This window comes from Apis mellifera, linkage group LG2 (assembly GCF_003254395.2).
Source record: "Apis mellifera strain DH4 linkage group LG2, Amel_HAv3.1, whole genome shotgun sequence".
Lineage (NCBI taxonomy): Eukaryota > Metazoa > Arthropoda > Insecta > Hymenoptera > Apidae > Apis > Apis mellifera.
In genome coordinates this window covers 1721240-1740468 of record NC_037639.1, presented here as the reverse complement: position 1 = coordinate 1740468, position 19229 = coordinate 1721240, and the positions used below count along the sequence as shown (strand labels likewise).

Sequence of the window (19229 nt, the reverse complement as noted above, 5' to 3'; positions counted from 1 at the left end):
AATATCCTAAATATATTAATATCTTATACATTATACAGATTATCATATAATTGATAATATAATTAGATAAAAGATAATTTTATGTAAAAATTTTTTTCCATTTAAAGTTTTGTTTTTAACTAAATCAAGTTTGAAAATTTTATATATATTTTTCAAATACAAGTGAATTTATAAGCTAATTTTCAATCAGATATGAATAAACTATTGATACAAGGTTATTATAGGTAAAAATAAATGAAAAATATAAAATAAAATTTTATAATTCAATTTTTATTTTTAAAATAATTGAGATTAATAAAATATATATAAACAAAAATAATTAATATAATCAATGAATTTTGAAAAATTTGATTTTTTTGTAAATTAATTTTTAAATAAAACATTATTCTACATTATTCGCTTAATTTTATATGGAATAACCTCTTATTAGATAGCTTATTTAATCAAGAATTAGCATATATCACTTGTATTTAAAAAATTTTTAATTTTTATTCGAAAACAAAGTTTCAAACAAAAAAATTTTATTCTTTTTTTTTTTCTTTGATTTATTTTTACATATAGAATCATTCCTATCTGATTGTACTATTACTTATGTGATATTTTGTATAATTATTCTTAAAAAAAATAAATGCTATCTTAATTTATTTACAAAAAATATATTAATTAAAACAAATCATAGCTTTAATTATTTTAATAAACATTGATATTCACAAATTTATACAAATATACATATATAATATACATAATCTTTTAAAAAAACAAATTTAAAAATTATTTTTAAAACAATTTTTTTTTATAAATTAATATTTCTTTTCAAAACAATTTTATTTTATTGTAATAAATTTATTTTTATTTTATTTTATTAACTTTTTAAATGAATTTTCAATTATTTTTACATCATAAAATATAAAATAATATATATATATATAATATTTAAAAAAATAATTAATATAAAATATAATTAATTTCGATTATAAAATAAATTAATTAAAATCTAGATATAATAAAAATTATAAATTAAAAAATACTGAAATTATATATTTATTATAAATGTGATTGTTTGAAAATATATATATTTTATATTTAAATATTTATTATCATGTGATGAAAGATAATGTGAATAAATATTACAAGCAATTTATAATTCTTTATAATCAAAAAATTAAAGAGAAAATAAGATTGGGGATCGAAGATTCCAATGAATAAAAATGTTTATGGTAACTCTATATCTATTGGTCTTACCCCTACTCTTTATCCAATTTCAGACGAATAGAATAAAATCTATTCAAAAGGCGGCTAAGAAATGTCCAATCAAATGTTGCGTAGTATCGTTATGTTCAGGATGTCGCTCACAGAATCAAGATGGCATCCGAAACTGGTACAAGTATCGTGTCAAACGAAAGATGTGATGTAAATAATACGATCCAGCAAATATTTGAATCATTACAAACGGAAACAACAAGTGTAAAAGTATCAAGAACAACGTGGAACAGTGTTATTAAAGAGACAAAAGAATTTTCGGACAATTTCACTTTACATTCAATTAGGACGCCCACGATTTTCTCTACAGCGTCATCGTTTAATACAAACACGGAAGGAAACGAATTACGGAAAAACGTGAATTTCATGAGCTCTTCTGGTGATGTGGAAGAACGTATTAATTTTAAAATTGCCGTCAATTCTGAATTACATACACCATCTATGGAATCTCACAACATGTCTAATCAAAGGAATGATCTGGATAATGTTGCTTGTATTTCTGAACAACCAGACGGTAATATTATTAAACTTTTTTTGTCATTATATAAATATTCAAATAGTTTTATTTAAAAGAATGAAAGATAATATAAAATTTATGTTGATATTTATGTCAGTGAAACTATTGTTTATAGTTATAATTTTTAGTAGGTTATTATAATATACAAATTTAAATAAAAGTTTATATAATTGCAATTGATTTGATAACATTTACTAACAATTAATGAACATCAACATATTAAAAATATATTAATTTAATATAATATTTATCTTATAAATTGTTATTAAAATGTATAAAATTTAATATATAACATACATTTATATATATATATGTAAAACCAATTAAATACATATATATTGTATATATATATATATATATATATATATATACAAATGTATGTTATATATTAAATTTAAGATTAATTTTATATTTTAAAGTGTATTTTGTACATTATAGGGAATTCAGATCATTGCAATAATGAATTAATGAAAACTTTAATTGAACCAGTTCAGCATGCTATTCATGTATGTATATTTTATTATATATATATATTTATTTAAATCATAATAGTGATAAATAATAATTTTTTTAAGTTATTAATTATCAAAATTCATAAGATTTTTATTTTTAATTTTTTTATTAGGTTGATATAGCATGTAATAAAGATACAACAATATCTGGAGGATTACATACATTGTCAACAAAACTAGAGGGATGTGTAAATTTTGAACATGGTAATACACCTCAATTGGGAGAAAGCCCTCAAAGTAATGGTGAAGTAATTAGTAGTCCAAGAAGTCCAGATTATCCTCCAAGAGTTTCTGATAGTCCAAATAGTCCAAATACAACACTGCCTAGTAGTATGACATCGCCAATTATGACTTCAACTATTGTAATGGATACGGCAAAATATAATGCAGAAACCACAAATAATTTAACTAAAGTTTGTAAAAATCTTTCTTATTCTTTTTGTGGAAAATTGGAAAAAACTGAAGAACAAGTTCCTGTTACACAAATAATATCAAATGAGAAAGAAAAAACTGATAACAAAATGGATATAATTCATAAAGATGTAAAATCAGAATCTATTGAAATAAAAACAGAATTAGTAAATTCTCAAGAACAATTAAATATAATTAAGTCAGATTGGACTAGTAATAGCATATCTACAACAATAGTTGGGTGTAAAGATGCTATATTGCCTCATGATAAATCAATAAATTGTATTCGTATTTCGAGTTCCCATTCTAAATCATATTCATCTTCAAGAGAAAAACGAAATAAAGAACATAATGAACGACGTTATTGTTCAAGATGTTATAAACGTAGTAAAATAAAACGAGCAAACATTGGAGTACAATGCAAAAGAGATCGTAGCATACTTCCATTAAGTAGTAAACCAATGTCTCATTCATTCTCAAAATCTATAAATGAAAATCTTAGATTAAATTTGCAAACAAAAAATTATAAAATGCTTCACAATATACCAATTAAAAGTGAATTATTAGAAGGCCTCAAATATAAAAAATTCATTCATATAGAAACTTATCCTAATGGTGGTGCAACAGTTGTTCATATGTATCAAGATGAAATTGATACATTATCTAATGAACAAATAGAAGAATTAGCTCAGGAATATTTCAAAGTACGTAAATATAAATATAAATCATAAAGCTATATTAAAAATTATCATTTTGAATATAAAACGATTAAAATAATTTGTAAGTAATTTTAAATAGTTTTTATATTATTTTATATATGTGGTAATTATTTGGAATCTATTATTTATTTTAATATAGTTGTTACATATAGTCCATTATATCTAATTTTTTAAATGAAAAATATATAAAAAAATAATATGAACTTATAATTATATAAAAAAGGAAATTAAATAAAAAGATTTTTATATTATAGGTAGTTTTTGGAGAAGATGAAAATGGTAATGCGTATCATGTTATGGGAATAGTGCATAATGCTGCAGCGTATCTTCCTGATCTCTTGGATTATATGGCAGATAATTATCCAACATTAACTGTTAAAAATGGTGTATTAGGAAGAAACAGTGATATAGAAACTACAACTATGGTACAATACAAAGAACAAGTGTGTAAAGCTTATAGTAATGGTACCGTTAGATATGGTCCTCTCCATCAAATAAGCCTTGTAGGAACTGTTCATGAAGAAGTTGGTGGATATTTTCCAGATCTTCTACAAAAATTAGAAGAAAATCCATTTTTAAAATTAGTAAGTATTGATTTCTATTAAAGAAAGTATTATATATTTTAATATAAATAAAATTTATTATATAGAATGTTAAAAGTAAGTAAATAATTAAATAAAAATATGATTATTTATAAAAAAATAAGAAATAAATAAAATATTTTCTTTTGATTGCTTACTAATGATAGTTTTTAGAAAATATATTTTTAATTATATAAAATTATAAGTATTTATATATTGCATAATCAAAGTTAGAAAAAAATAATCTAAAAATAATTGTTTGTTAATCTATAATATGAGAATTCATTCTGATTAAGATTATAAAAAACTTATTTTTATACAATTGTTATGAAGAATTAAAATTTCAAATAATTTTATATTATTATTATTTTTTATTATTATTATTATTTATTTATTTATTTATTTTTTTATTCTAATTATTTCTAATCATTATTTTCTCTCAAAATATATATAAAATCAATTCTTGTATTGATTTCATTAAATTTTATATTATATGAAGTCTTAATATATTGTAATTATAGATTATTATATATAAAAATATTTTTTATTAAAATATTATTTATATTTTTTATTAAAATTATTACAAAAAATTGGATATTTGTAAATATATTATATTATTATATACATATTTTGTGATATGAAAAATAATAATTGATATAAATATTATTTTTAAGTAATTAAAAATAATGGACAAATTTTTTTTCATATATTTATTTTTTATTCTATATATATATTATATTCAAGGGAATATATTCTTTGGAAAATCAATTCTATGTCAAAACAAATACAAAAATTGCTATAAAAATAAATATTAAGGCTTATTTAATAAATTATAAGCCTTTGAAGTTAGATGAATAATAAAGAAAGAATATTATTTGTTATTTTGTTCTGTTGTATTTTGTTCTGTTTTTTTTATTTTGTTTTATTTAATATAAATTTCAATTGCTTATAATTTAATAAGCCTATTAATTTAATATTTTTATATCAATTATATTTGTTTTAATCTTTAAAACAGATTTTTTAAAAATGTATATATTAATATCTATGTAATTTAGAAATCTTTGTATTTGAAAATGTTTAATCTAATTAATATAGGATATCGATCGAAACAGTTTAAGAATATAATAAAAAAAAATAAGAGTTTATAAAAAAAATTTAGCAAAGTATTTTTTTCTTTCAGCCTTTTTCAGGAATTTTTTTTTTTTTTTCAACGAAAATATAAGATTTTTTTATATTAATTTTTTATATTAATTTTTTTATATTAATTAATTAATATATATTTATAATACAAATATTATTTTTTAAAACAAATTATTTTTGTAAGATAAAAATATTAAAAATCAATTGTATTCATTTTAATAAAATTTTAAAAAATTAAATAAGTATTTCGATAGTAGCATGATTCTGATAGTTTTGATAATCCAATATAAAAAAAAAATAACATTTTTATTAGTATAAATATCGCATTAATCACGATTTTAAAAAAATTTTAATTTTTTAAATATTTTTTTAGTATATTATAGAAAAAAATCGAATAATTTAATTATCGAAATTTTTAATCTATTCTGGTTCATACGATAGCTATATTCTAATAAAAATACTATTTTACTTCAAATTATTAGATAAATTATGTATGTTAATAAAACACTTTTTTTTTATTTTTATTAAAAAATTAACTCATATAATTTTTATTATTTTTGTTTTTAAAAAATAATTTCTATATTAAAGTTAATAAATGTTAATAAATATATCAAAATCAATAAGAAAAGTTTTATGATTTTTTTAAGAAAAAAAAATTCCCAAAAAATTGAAAAAATTACATAATTCAAAATATTTATATTATTAATATCGTCAATTGATAAGTCGATAAAAAGTTGATAAAAAACAATATCTAATATATAAAGTAAAATTAAATATATATAAAAGTATAAATTAAATAAAAAAAGTATATTAAATTAATAATTAAATATAAAAAAATTTAAATTAAAAAATTCTTTTAAAATTTTATATTTTTGGAATATTAAAAAAAAAGGAATAATATAAACTAGTAGTCAAATATAATTATATATAAATATTTTAATAATTCCATCATAAATAAGCATAGAACACATTTTTACCATTAAAATTTATCTTGTTTTCTTATTTGTCAGTGAATTTATATATCATAGATGATATATTATTAATCTATCCCAAATTCTTACATTTAAGAAATTATAACTTTTATTTTGTATATTAATTATAACAAAATATAATTAATAAATATTTAAAACAATAAGAATTTTCATTTTTTTAGTTTTATTTTTTTATTTTTTTAGTTTTATTTTATTTTTAACTACATTAAATATATAATAAATATATCATTCATATTATAAAATAATTATATATATAAATATTTCCTTTATTTTTTATAATTGTTTTATTTGTAATATTTAATTTTATTGTGTTTGATGTTTAGTAAAATTGATATGAAAATGGATTCTATAATTGTTTTAAAATGAATACATCGAAAAGATAATATAATAATTATGAGAGCTGATATTAGCAAAAATATCTTAATCTAATATAGTTCAAAATTTTAATTCTTTATAATAAATTATTCAGAATTAAAAGTTCTTCGTAATTATTTCAAAATCAAAATTAATATAACAATTATGTTTTATAATATATATATAATAATATTATGATATTTATATGATAATTATATTATAATTATAAAATTGTTTAAAAAAGAGAGAAATTATGAATATAATTAAAACTAATATATTTTTAATATATAATTATTTTGGTAATATTATATATTGTTTTATGTCATTCTAATTCATGATTAAGATAAAAAGTGAAATAAATTTGTTTCAATCTTATAGAATTAGTGAATTTATAAAAATAAAAAAATGATAATTTTATATATAATAAAAAAATCATAAATATTACTTATAATTATATGAATTTAAATGCTCATTAAACATTTACAAAAATGATTGATCTATTGTTTTATTTAATATGTAACTTTCGATCATTAGTTATTATTTTTTATATCAAACATTTTATGAATATTTTGAATAGATAAATATTTAAAATATTATTAATATAACTTTATATTTAAAGTTTTAAATATAATTATATAAATAGGATATAAATTTTATATTTATCTATTCAAAATATTCATAAAATGTTTGATATAAAAAATAATAATTAATTATAAATATATATTCTATATTTTCTATTTTTTATTTATTTATTTTCAGAAGCTCTTATTGATAATGATTTATTAAAATTTATAATGAAATAAATTAAAATTAAATTATGAATATGAAAAAATACTTGAAATATTTTTTTATATTCAAATTGAACTCACTCAAAGAATTTTAAACATACTTATATATCAGTAAAATGAAATATTAATATATTATCATATTGTCAAAAAAATAAATTATTATTAAATTATTATTTAAATAATTTCACATAAAAAATAATTAAATAATTAAAATAATATGTATTTGCATTTAAAAATTTTAAAAGAATAATTATTAAATAATAATTTAATATAATTGATCTATTATAATTTACTTTGAAATCTATATATTAAAAATTGATTACAATAGAAATCAATCAAGATATTGAAAGAAAAAATTAGATGATAAAAAAAATAAAAGACTATTTTGTTATAAAAAAAATACAAAAAGAAAACATTTTTATAGTAGCTAGAAGAAAAAAAATGTAATAAATATTTATATTTAATAAATTTCAATAAAATAATTCTAAAATAAATAAATATTTTCTTTTTATTCTATTGTTATATTGAAAATTTAAAAAAAATTTTTTTGATAAAGTAATAAATTAAAAAGCAGTATATATTTTTCGCAATATTGATATTTTTTGGTACCAATAATATATAGAAATTATAATTTAATAAGTTTAAAAATTTCTTTAAGAACTATATAAAAAATCTATTTTCTTATTTTTTTCTCTTTCATTAATAATATTAGATATCTTATATATTTAATATGAATTTGTTTATATATATAATTTTATAAATTTTTGTTATTTATTATTTTAGACCATGCCTTGGGGTCCATTATCTGTTGTAAAGATGGATACTCCCCAAGAGTCAAACGATGGTCCAATTTTATGGATCAGACCAGGTGAACAATTAGTTCCAACAGCAGATATAAATAAAAGTCCTTATAAACGGCGCAGAACGGGCATTAATGAATTACGAAATCTGCAGTATTTGCCACGTCTTAGTGAAGCTCGTGAATATATGTTTGAAGATCGTACTAAAGCACATGCTGATCATGTTGGTCATGGATTAGATAGAATGACTACAGCAGCAGTTGGTGTATTGAAAGCTGTTCATGGTGGACAGCCATCAGAATATAATAGAATTACAAAAGATGTTGTAGCTTTTTATGCTGGTGATTTTCCTGAATTAGTTGAAAAATTACAATTAGATCTTCATGAACCACCAATATCGCAATGTGTACAGTGGGTTGAAGACGCCAAATTAAATCAATTACGTAGACAGGGTATTCGTTATGCTAGAATAAATTTATATGATAATGATATTTACTTTTTACCGCGTAATATAATTCATCAATTTAGAACGGTTTCCGCAGTTTCAAGTATAGCATGGCACGTTAGATTAAAACAGTATTATCAAGAATCACAACACAGTTCAAGCGTTAGACATGGACGTGTTGGAAATGAACAGTGTCATCGTATAAAAGAAAAGAAACCATTGGAAACTGTGAATATAGGAGATGAACAAAAAGAAAATACAAATCGTCAACGTGTGGAACAAAAACATTCTATTGATTCACTCGAAGAAAAAAAAGCAAAAGAAAGAGCTGCTGAATATCAAGGAAATTTGAAGAAATCAGATCATCATGGTAAGCGTAAAGAAGATCGTAAAAATAGAGATCATACAAGACATTCTTCCATTTCAAGCAAAAGGAAAAGTTCTATAGAGAATAACGATAATTGTTCGGATCTTTTTAATAATAAATCTACAAAAAATAGTACAATAGAACAAAAGCAAAATAATGAAAAAAGAGACGATAAGAGATCTGAAAGAAGACATGAAGATCGACATCGATCCAATGAAAAATCTACTCATCATTCTCATAGTAGTAGTAGTAGCAGCAGTAGTAGTAGTAGTACCAGTAGTAATAGCAGTCATTCTAGAGAGAAAAAAAAGTATGATTGTAATCATAAATTAGATCATAATCGAAGTCATCACAATCGATCCAGTAATAATAATACATCAAGTAAAGAAAGCATTTCAACTATTACAGAATCTAAATTAACAAATAAATTAAACATCGCGGGATCTTCATCAAAAGAAGGTAAAAAACGATTATGTTCATCAGAGATTTGTTTAGAACATGAAAATTTTGATTGTAATACTGTTAGTCTTGAACAAAATATATTAACACAACGTCAGTTAATAGCGAAAACTTATGCAACAGAAGTTGTTGACAAAGCTTTGGAAATTGCAATATATAAGTCAAAGACCGACGTAGAAGAAGTTTGTCAATCTTTACGAACCGGTGTTGCAGAAGCTTCTAAAGAAATATTAGAAAAAATTCATAAAGAAAGCTTTGAAATCGCTGAACAAAAATACAAAGATGATAAAACAAAATTAGAACGATATTGTCAATTATTGGAAATAGAAACAACATTGGCATTCACATCAAAAATGGAATGTGCAACTGAAAATGCAGTAAAAGCTTTAATTGAAATGGCTGAAGATGAAGCAAAAGAAAGATCAAAAAATGAAAAAGTTTCTATGTTAATTAATAATACTTGTGAAGAAAATTCACTATCAGTATCGAAAATTGCCAATTCTTCCTCTTCTTCTTCAATAACCTCTACATCTTTGTTAACAGAAACTGAAAGACATAGTAGTAGGAATATTAGCAGCGATGAAAATTCATTTAAATTATCATCTGATATACATACAACGCATTCAGAATCTAAAAGAAAGCATAAAGATGATAAAAGTTCTAGAAGTCAACGACATAAAGACAGAAGAGATCGAGATAGACATGATAAAGAACACAAGAGGCATCATCATCGAAGTCCTCAGAGTAATAAATATGAAAATAAAACTGGAGAGATTAATAAAGAAGATTCATTGAAAATCATTTCACTATCCAAAGATTGTAACATTTCTAATAAAACTACCGATCGCACAGATAGTAAAGATAGTGACAGGAAATTAGAAAAAAGAAGAGATGGACATCATAGTCATCCAAGAGATGGACAGAAAAAATCATCTAGTAATCGTTCTTCGAAAGATGATACAGTATCGAGTCGTTCTCATTCATCGAGTTCAAATCATAAAAGAAAGTCGAATTCATCTGAACGTAAGGAATCAAAGAAAGCGTGTATTGAAAAAAATATAACCACAGCTATAACAGAACAAAATATTCTTGGTAATACATTAACTCTAATAACAGTGACTACAGTGGCTCAATCAACAACGACAAATACATTCGTATCAACGTGAAAAAATGAAAATTATTTTAAGCTGTAGTACAATCTGCTTATTAGATTAAAAGTCCTCATATGCCGATAATCTCATGTGGACTCTAACTGACTTGGATATAATAAATTCACATATATCCAAATTTACAGAAATATGAGACGCATGAAATATAAAAATTTGGTAATATCATCAAAATAAAAATAATTGCCACGTTTTATGTAAAGACCAGTTAGAACAGATCATCGTTTCTATGCAATTCTACACGCCTTAGTCTTAGTAAAAAAATTGAAATTATAAATGTAGTATTATTATCTAAGAGCACTTTCTAATATTGAATCGCAAAAATTATTTTGCTATAAAATTCTGGAGCGTCTCATATACTGTTAAGAGAATGAAAAAAGAAAATTAAAGATATATATTATAGGATAGGTGACCAATGCGATATGTACAAACAAAATTTGTACAAATTTGTGATCAGATATTCAATCAGCACGTTAGTGCTGTACATTGTAAATAGATTAATATATTTGCTCTATTCAAAAAACTGTGCAGCAAATCTTGCTTCAACTGTATACATATGTACATATAAATGTATGTACATATGATAAGAATCATGTGTGTATATGTATACATGTATGATTTTATATATGTTATGTACACGTGCTGCATATATAATTGTGTGTGAGAATATGTGTGTATGGATATGTATGTGTGTATATGTATATATGAATATTTGTAAAAGAAGATGGAAATGTAAATTATTTATAGTTTTATTGAACATTCTTTACAAGTTGAAAATTCTGATTTATTTTAAAATCTTATTTCCTTCATTTTTAAACAATTAAATTGAAAAGTAAAACTTGATAACTGGTTAAACAAAAAGATTGTTCCCCGACATGTAAATTATTTAAAATTAATTTTCATGATACAAAGAGAAATTATATGTAGTGGTTATTAAATGAAAAAAATATTATAACGTTCTACTAAAATTGCGCATTAACAAAATTACTCATACATTTTTATGTCTCCTATAAAGAATCTAGTTATCATAATATATTTCTGGTAAAATTATTAAGTGTTAGTTTTTTATATTTAAAAAAAAATTTTATTTGTGCGACATACTTTATGATGAGCTTCAATAAAAAGCTCAATATATATGTATATTTAGTCTTATTGTGTCATATACATATAATTAATGTTTAGTTTAATTAGTAATGACAATTAATACAGCGAATTGTTACAACAAAAAATCATAATATTTTCTGCACTCGGTTGATAGATGTATAAAAACATTTGCCTGTTGAAAATGCTGGTAAGTTATTGTGTAGATTTGTGCATACAAAATATTATTTAACAGTAGAAACTGTTGTAAGAAATCAATATTCGTATAAGTTAATATATTCTGTTCTATAAAAATTATAATTGGCCTATTTAACTTTATTTATGTCTAAAATAAAAAAATCATTTATACAAATATTAACTCTTGAAAAATTTTAGTTTATTGTTATAGTAAACATAAAAAAAATAAAAGAATATTCATATAATTAGTACAATTTTCTCAGATAAAGAAATTTTTTTCATTAAAACGAACTTTTTTATAAAATAGCATTTTATTCTAATTAAAAGTTTTATAATAGTTATTCTTATACATATAAAATATGTACCATTGAAAAATCATGTTTGGATATCTTTTTGTTTTACTTAATTTTGAAATTTTTTTAATAAATAAAATTTTATTTTTCAATAAAAAAGAAAGAAAACAATATTAATGTATATTTTATAAAATATAGTTTATAAGAAAAAAATAAAAAAAAAATTCATAATATATAATAAAATATATAATATAAATAAATATAATTAAATATATAATAATTTTGATTACTTTTTTTAATTGATTGAAAAGCTTAAAAACAAATTTATCCAACAAATTATAATTGGCGAAAAATGAAATTCATATATACTATATTTTATGAAATATTTAGAATAGTTTATATATATTATTTCTAAAATACTTTATACTATAAATGAGTCTCCCGTTTATAATAACAAATTTATGTTATTTTGTAATATTGTTCTATATATTTTTTTGTTTTTTTCTTTTTTTTTTTTTTTTTTTTTTTTTTTTTTTTTTTTTTTTTTTTTTTTTTTTTTTTTTTACATATCAGTGTATATAATGCTGATTGTTATTATTTCAAAATTATTATGAGTATTTTTTTTTAATTTTAAGTTATTTGTTATTATTTTATATTATATGTATTGAAGTATAAATAATAATCAGTAACATTTATAAACGTCAGTTATTATCAAAAATATCATACAATAATTAAGTTATATTTGAATGATATAGTAAATTCATATATTATTTAATATATTTGACATGATATTAATGTAATGGTATTATTTTTCAAAACTTTTATATTTTTAAAGATTTTTCTATCTTTAGAAATATTTTTTACATATCTGCATCATATGGTCATCTTTACTTTAATACAATAGAATATATATGTATCAAGCGATACAAATATTTTTGTAACAACATTGAATCACAATTATACTTATAATACAATACGAAATATCAAAATTAATTCTATTTCTTATCAGATAATATATCTGAAAATTTTTCTAGTATAATTATTTTTTACATTACATTTACATTGATAAATAATATTTTACTAATGTTTTATATATTAAAGGTACATGGAAAATATTTTTCAAAAAAAAAATATACGAATTTTAATTACTCGAAATAATATAAATATTTATATAAATTGGTTACTACTCCTTTAAACTTTATAGGATATTTTGTACTTTTTCGATCAAATTATAAATGAAAATAAAAAAAAATGTTGTATAAAATTTGTCTATAAATGTTTTGTTATAAAGTTATAAATAAATATTAAATGCAGTATGAATTTGTACGTAGTAATATATTCAACATTAAAGAGTTAAACATATCAACATATGAAAGGTTGATTGTTTTTACTTTATTTGTACTTAACATTTAAAATGATATTTCTTAATTTAGAATCATTTAAATGATTAAATTTTCATTTCAAAACGACATTCTTTAATGTAGAATTTGCTACTCTATATTCAATTTGCATTTAATATTTGATATACATATAATTGAAATATAATATGATATATATATATATATATATATATATATATATATATATAAGTGAAGTATAACTTTGTAATAAAATAATAAGACTTTTATAATAAATTTAATATAATATATTCTTTTATTTTTATTTATAGTTTATTCAAAAAAAAAGTATGAAATATCTTGTACTTTAATTTTGCTAAAATAACATTTTATATAAAAAAAAAATAGCAAACATAAAAGACATAAATCAGAAAGAATAAAGAACATTTTTATTAATGTTATAGTCTGTTTTTTTCAATTACTAGTAAATAAACTATAAAATTATTATTTTAAGTAATTATACTTAAACATAATGATATATTAAATATTTTTTTTTTCTACCTTTTTTTACATTTGAAAATTAATAATAAATGTTTTTATTTGTATACTTGTTTATTTAACGTAAGTATATTTATATTTAAAACAAAATTAATTATAAATAAATATTCTTATTTGTATACTTATTTTATTTAACGTAAGTATATTTACAATATATATCATTAACAAATATATAAAAATTAATTTATAATAATTATTGTAAAAATACAAGAACATATTTTATAATTAAATCGAAAAAATTTCAAAAATTGAAAACAACTTATGATTCATTTCAACATATTTTTTGTTATTAGAATATGCTAAAAAAAAATCGTTAAATTAAAAAAATAATATAAATTCTTACTGATTATTTTTCAAATTGAACTAAATTAAAATATTAAAATATTTTCTTCTTTAATTATAGTCAGAAATATATACAAAAGTCTTTTCACTAATAATGATTTTATTATACTAAATTAATTTTCTTATTAAAAAATCTTATTAAAAAAATATTATTGGATTTATAAAAATAAAAAATTTTAAAATAAATAATGTTAATTTTAAATAGTAATAAAAATTGTCTGTTATTAAATCATATTAATTATATTAATCATAATTTAAAATTTCGATTATAAAAAAAATTAGAATATGAAATTGTTTAAGAAGTATTACATTTCATTATTGAATAATCTTAAGAAAAATTTTACATGATATAATTTATATAAATTAATTTATTAATTAATTTCATTCAAATAATTATATATCAAATTACATTCATTATATGAGATGAATTTAAATATATTGTTCACGTATGTGATATATAAAATAAGATTAAGAATAATAAGATTATCTTTATATTTATATTTATAAATACTTATTAAAATCTTTAAGTGATTTTTTATTTATTTAAATCTGTCTTATAATTAAAATAAATTATATAAAATACTAAAATATAAAAAAAATTTTCAAACAATTTTCAAATAATATATATCTTAGCTTTTAGAAATAAAAAAAATTTTTGACAATTAAAGATTTCCAATATAATATATTAGAAGATAAATTATAGATTTTAAAATGAAATTTATTAGTGAAGTTTATTAATTATTGCAGATCAATTTATAAATGAAATTTTAATTAATAAAAAGATAAATATAAAATAATTTCATTTTCTATTTTCTATTTTAATTTTTACATAAGTTTATATTTAACGCAATTTATATTTAACACGATTATATTTAATTTTACTTGTAAATTGATTTTATTTTTAAAAATTAAACTGAAAAAATTTATTTATTGAATATAAATAATTATCTTCAATTTATTATGTGTACAATAATGATTTTTTGTAAATAAATATAAAAAATTGTAAAATTAATATTTATCAATAAATTTGTATAATAATTCTATAATATATTAAGATTCTATAAGTTTCTTTTTTTTGATACGAAATGAATACATGATATTTGTTGTTTAAGATTGATATATTGATATTGATATTTATACATAAATTGTTTTACTCTATTATCTTTTTCTATCCCTTAAGAAACCTCATTATTCCTTCTTTCAAAATTGTTGAAGCTTACTTGCAAAATATTTCTCGAGATGAGTTTTTATTTCGCTTACGGATTGGAACCGTTTATCATGAAAAGAATTTTTTAATGATAGAAATGAATAATCGGATAGAGCAAGATCTGGGAAATATGGAAGATGAAGTAGAATGTCTCAATCAAACTGTAACAACTGTTACAATTAATGCAACATGCGATTTTGCATTGTCTGTAAATGTCATGATGAAAAATGCCTCGTTGATTTGCCAATTCTAGTCATTTTTTGGGTATGGCAACTTTTAATTTATTAAATTGATTGCAATATTTTACAAAATTAATGGTTTTACCTTAAAGAGGTAGCTTATAGTAGACTATGTCTTTCTAGTTCCACCAAATGAACAAAAGAAGTGTTTCTTCGAGTGAAGTCCCATCTTCACAATTTGAAGATTATTATTCTTAGATCAAGTGCATTTTTAATGCATATTTTGATAAAATCCAATTCTCGTCTTCAGTGACAAATTTCTTTAAGAAAAGATCTCTTTTATATCGCTGAAGAAGCAAATTGCACGTAAAAACACAATTCATAAGGTCAGTCTTCACCAATAGCTATGGAATCGAAACTTCACATCGATTGACATATTCTATCTTGATTAGGTGATTATATACTGTTGTCCTGGAAATATTAATATTATCCACTATTTTGTGTAGACTATATCGCAGATTTTCAGCAAGCATGACTTTGATAAGACGATCCGTATCCGTCGTTAAGCGGCCGCTGTGGCTTTCATCTTTCAAGTCAAAATTGCTAGCTCTAAATCTCTTAAACCAATTGCGAATGGTCATAAGTTGTAGCACTAGTAAACAGTACAAATATTATCTGCAATATCATTTGCATTATTACTTTTTTTAAAGCAATAAAGCATAACATGTCGCAATTTGCAAATTGCTTCCTTTGGTTATCCATATTAAACGGTATAAAAAAAATTTTTTAAAATTGTATTACCAAACCATATTACCAACAAAACATACTTTAAAAGAATTCTGGAACGATTGAAACCAATATCATAAATAGTTAATAAATAAGCCTGTATATTTATATAAAAATAGCTAGTTAAAATGATTCTTAATGTAATGAAAGAAACTTATAGGATATCCTAATAATTCAAATATAATATTGCAAAAGTAAAAAATAAAATATTGATACTTGAACAAAAATAATAATTTATTTTAATATTCACATATTTAAAATTAGTTCTTGTTTATAAATTAATCAAATATCGTTTTATTAATGAAAAAAAATTCAATATTTTTAATTTTTTAAATATGTATTTTTAACTTTTTTATCTTATTAAATGTTATTATTTTTAAATATGACATTGAGATAAAAGATATGTATAATTTGATAAGTACATATATTATTCATTATATATACAATCTATGATACTTAATATATATAATTTATATTTTTAGATATAATAATTCAAATTTAAATGATAAAACCTTCAAAATTAAATTTTTTTAAAAAATAATTCAGAAATAATTGAAAATATAAGAAATTTTTTTACAAAAATTAAATGCTTTCTAATATGTGAAAGAAAATGTAAAAGTTAATAAAAAATTTTAATATTTAATATTTTTAAAAAAATAAAAAAATTATAAAAGTCGGTTATATTTATTTGAAAAATTGTAATGGTTGTGTATATAACATAGCACATTATATTATTTATTATAAAAATAATATATGTATATAATTTTTCCATTAACGTTAACTATATTAATAAATATTTTATTTTTTTTATTGATATTGACGTAGCTAACGATCAACAAATATAGGTAATTGACAAATAATTTGATAGTAATAGATTTGATCAATTACTATTTGATCAATTACCATTTAAATATAACTAATAAAAATTAATTAAATATAACAAATTCATAATATTTTTATTAATTTGATTACAAGTTATAGTATTTTATATATTTTCATTTTATTATGTTCATTTTGTTTTTAATCATTATTTTTATATATTTAAACTTTTTTTTTAAATAAATTTATATATATCAAATTTATATATTATATTTATATATTTATTATTATATATTATATATTTGATATATTATATATATCAAAAATATTTCTTATAAAAAGAATATTTATATTCTTGTTTTTCATAATAAATAATGAATTATAACTATAAAAAAAATGTTATATTTCTTTAAATAAACATTGCCGATACAATTTTCTTTTTTTTTATTTTTTATTTAATTTTTACATTTTCTTAGATACGTTAGAAAATATTTTTGTTAAAAAGATTTTTTTCTATCTTTAATTATTTTTTAATTAATTAAAAAAGCTTTTAGGAAGTCTATTTTTGTTGGTTGATTTTTGAATTATTGCAATTAAAAAAAGATATGAAAAAATACGTAGCATAAAAGGGATATTTAAATTTGTTGAAGATAGAAAATCTATCAAAGATAATCATCTCTCTATTTTGTACAGAAACATTATGCATATGTATTTATATTCAGTTTTATAAATCCTTATCATATCAAACATGGAAATAACGCGAATGAATTTTATTAAATATGAATAAGTATTTTTTAAGAACAATATCTATATGAATAATATGATATCTTTCATTTAATATTATATTAATTGTTAGATAATTTTTCAGTTTATTTGCTAAATTTATGAAAAAAACATAACAAATTATTATAAATAGAACATTTCTTTCAAAACTTTACTATGATTCTATTTTATATTAAATAATTCTTATTCTAAATATTTTTTTTCAATTTAAATATAACATTTAAAAAAATTGATATCATTGTTAATGCAAATAGCTATATATAATATAAAAAGCGACAAACAAAATAATAAAAAAAAAATTCAATAAGATCGATTGTAAAATCCTTTAATATAGTTAAATTACATTTAGATTGAAAAAGAATATTTATCATAGATGAAGAATTTTGTTTTTCAAATTATTTAAAAATCTTGGTAAAAATGTACGGATTAATCACTATTCTTTAATCAAATTAAAGAACTGACATATATTATACATCTAAAAAAATAAAAGAAGAATCATTCCATTTGCTTATAAATTTCTTAAAAAGAGTGTTATATTAGTAATAGCATATTTAACATTATTAATATTAACAACAAAATAAATAAACAATAATGTGATTTTCATATTCGAAGAAATAATATTAATGTTATTTTCTTTATGCTGTCCCTTTTATAAAGTCTTTTTCAATGTAATCAATTTATGAAAAAGGCAAAAATAAAAAAAAACGATATGTAAATAGAAAAAAATTAATATACATATACTAATATCTAGATACTTGTTTTTTTTAATGTTATTAATTAGAAGTAGAATAATAATTTTAGTTTTTATTATATTCTTATGCGAAAAAAAATGTTCCTTTTATGTCATTTCTCTCTATTATTTTTATATTTTCCAAATTTATAAAGTTTTATTAAAATTGATATTTAATCATTCGCAATTCAATTCTTCCCATGTTTCTTCAAATATGCTATTTTCTTCAATACTTTTCTTTCAATAATAAATGTTTTTTTAAATCAACTGTAAAAATTAAAATATTAACTTATAATACATTTTGTTTATACTAAAACTCTAATTTCAACTTATTTAAGAAATTGATCTTTGAGCAAGAACCTCTAGTTTTATTTTTATTTTATAATTTATTATATAATATATATAT

General features: G+C 19.3%; 1 protein-coding gene across 1 annotated transcript; it reads left to right on the top strand.

The window, feature by feature from the left end:
* The first annotated feature begins 1362 nt into the window (after positions 1-1362).
* On the top strand, positions 1363-11909 carry LOC552129. The gene is made up of 5 exons (XM_006572132.3): positions 1363-1774; positions 2216-2283; positions 2403-3404; positions 3674-4003; positions 8058-11909. Exons 1-5 carry the CDS (start codon positions 1363-1365, stop codon positions 10509-10511), a joined length of 4266 nt encoding a protein of 1421 aa, XP_006572195.2. The 3' UTR covers positions 10512-11909.
* The last annotated feature ends 7320 nt before the right edge of the window (positions 11910-19229 follow it).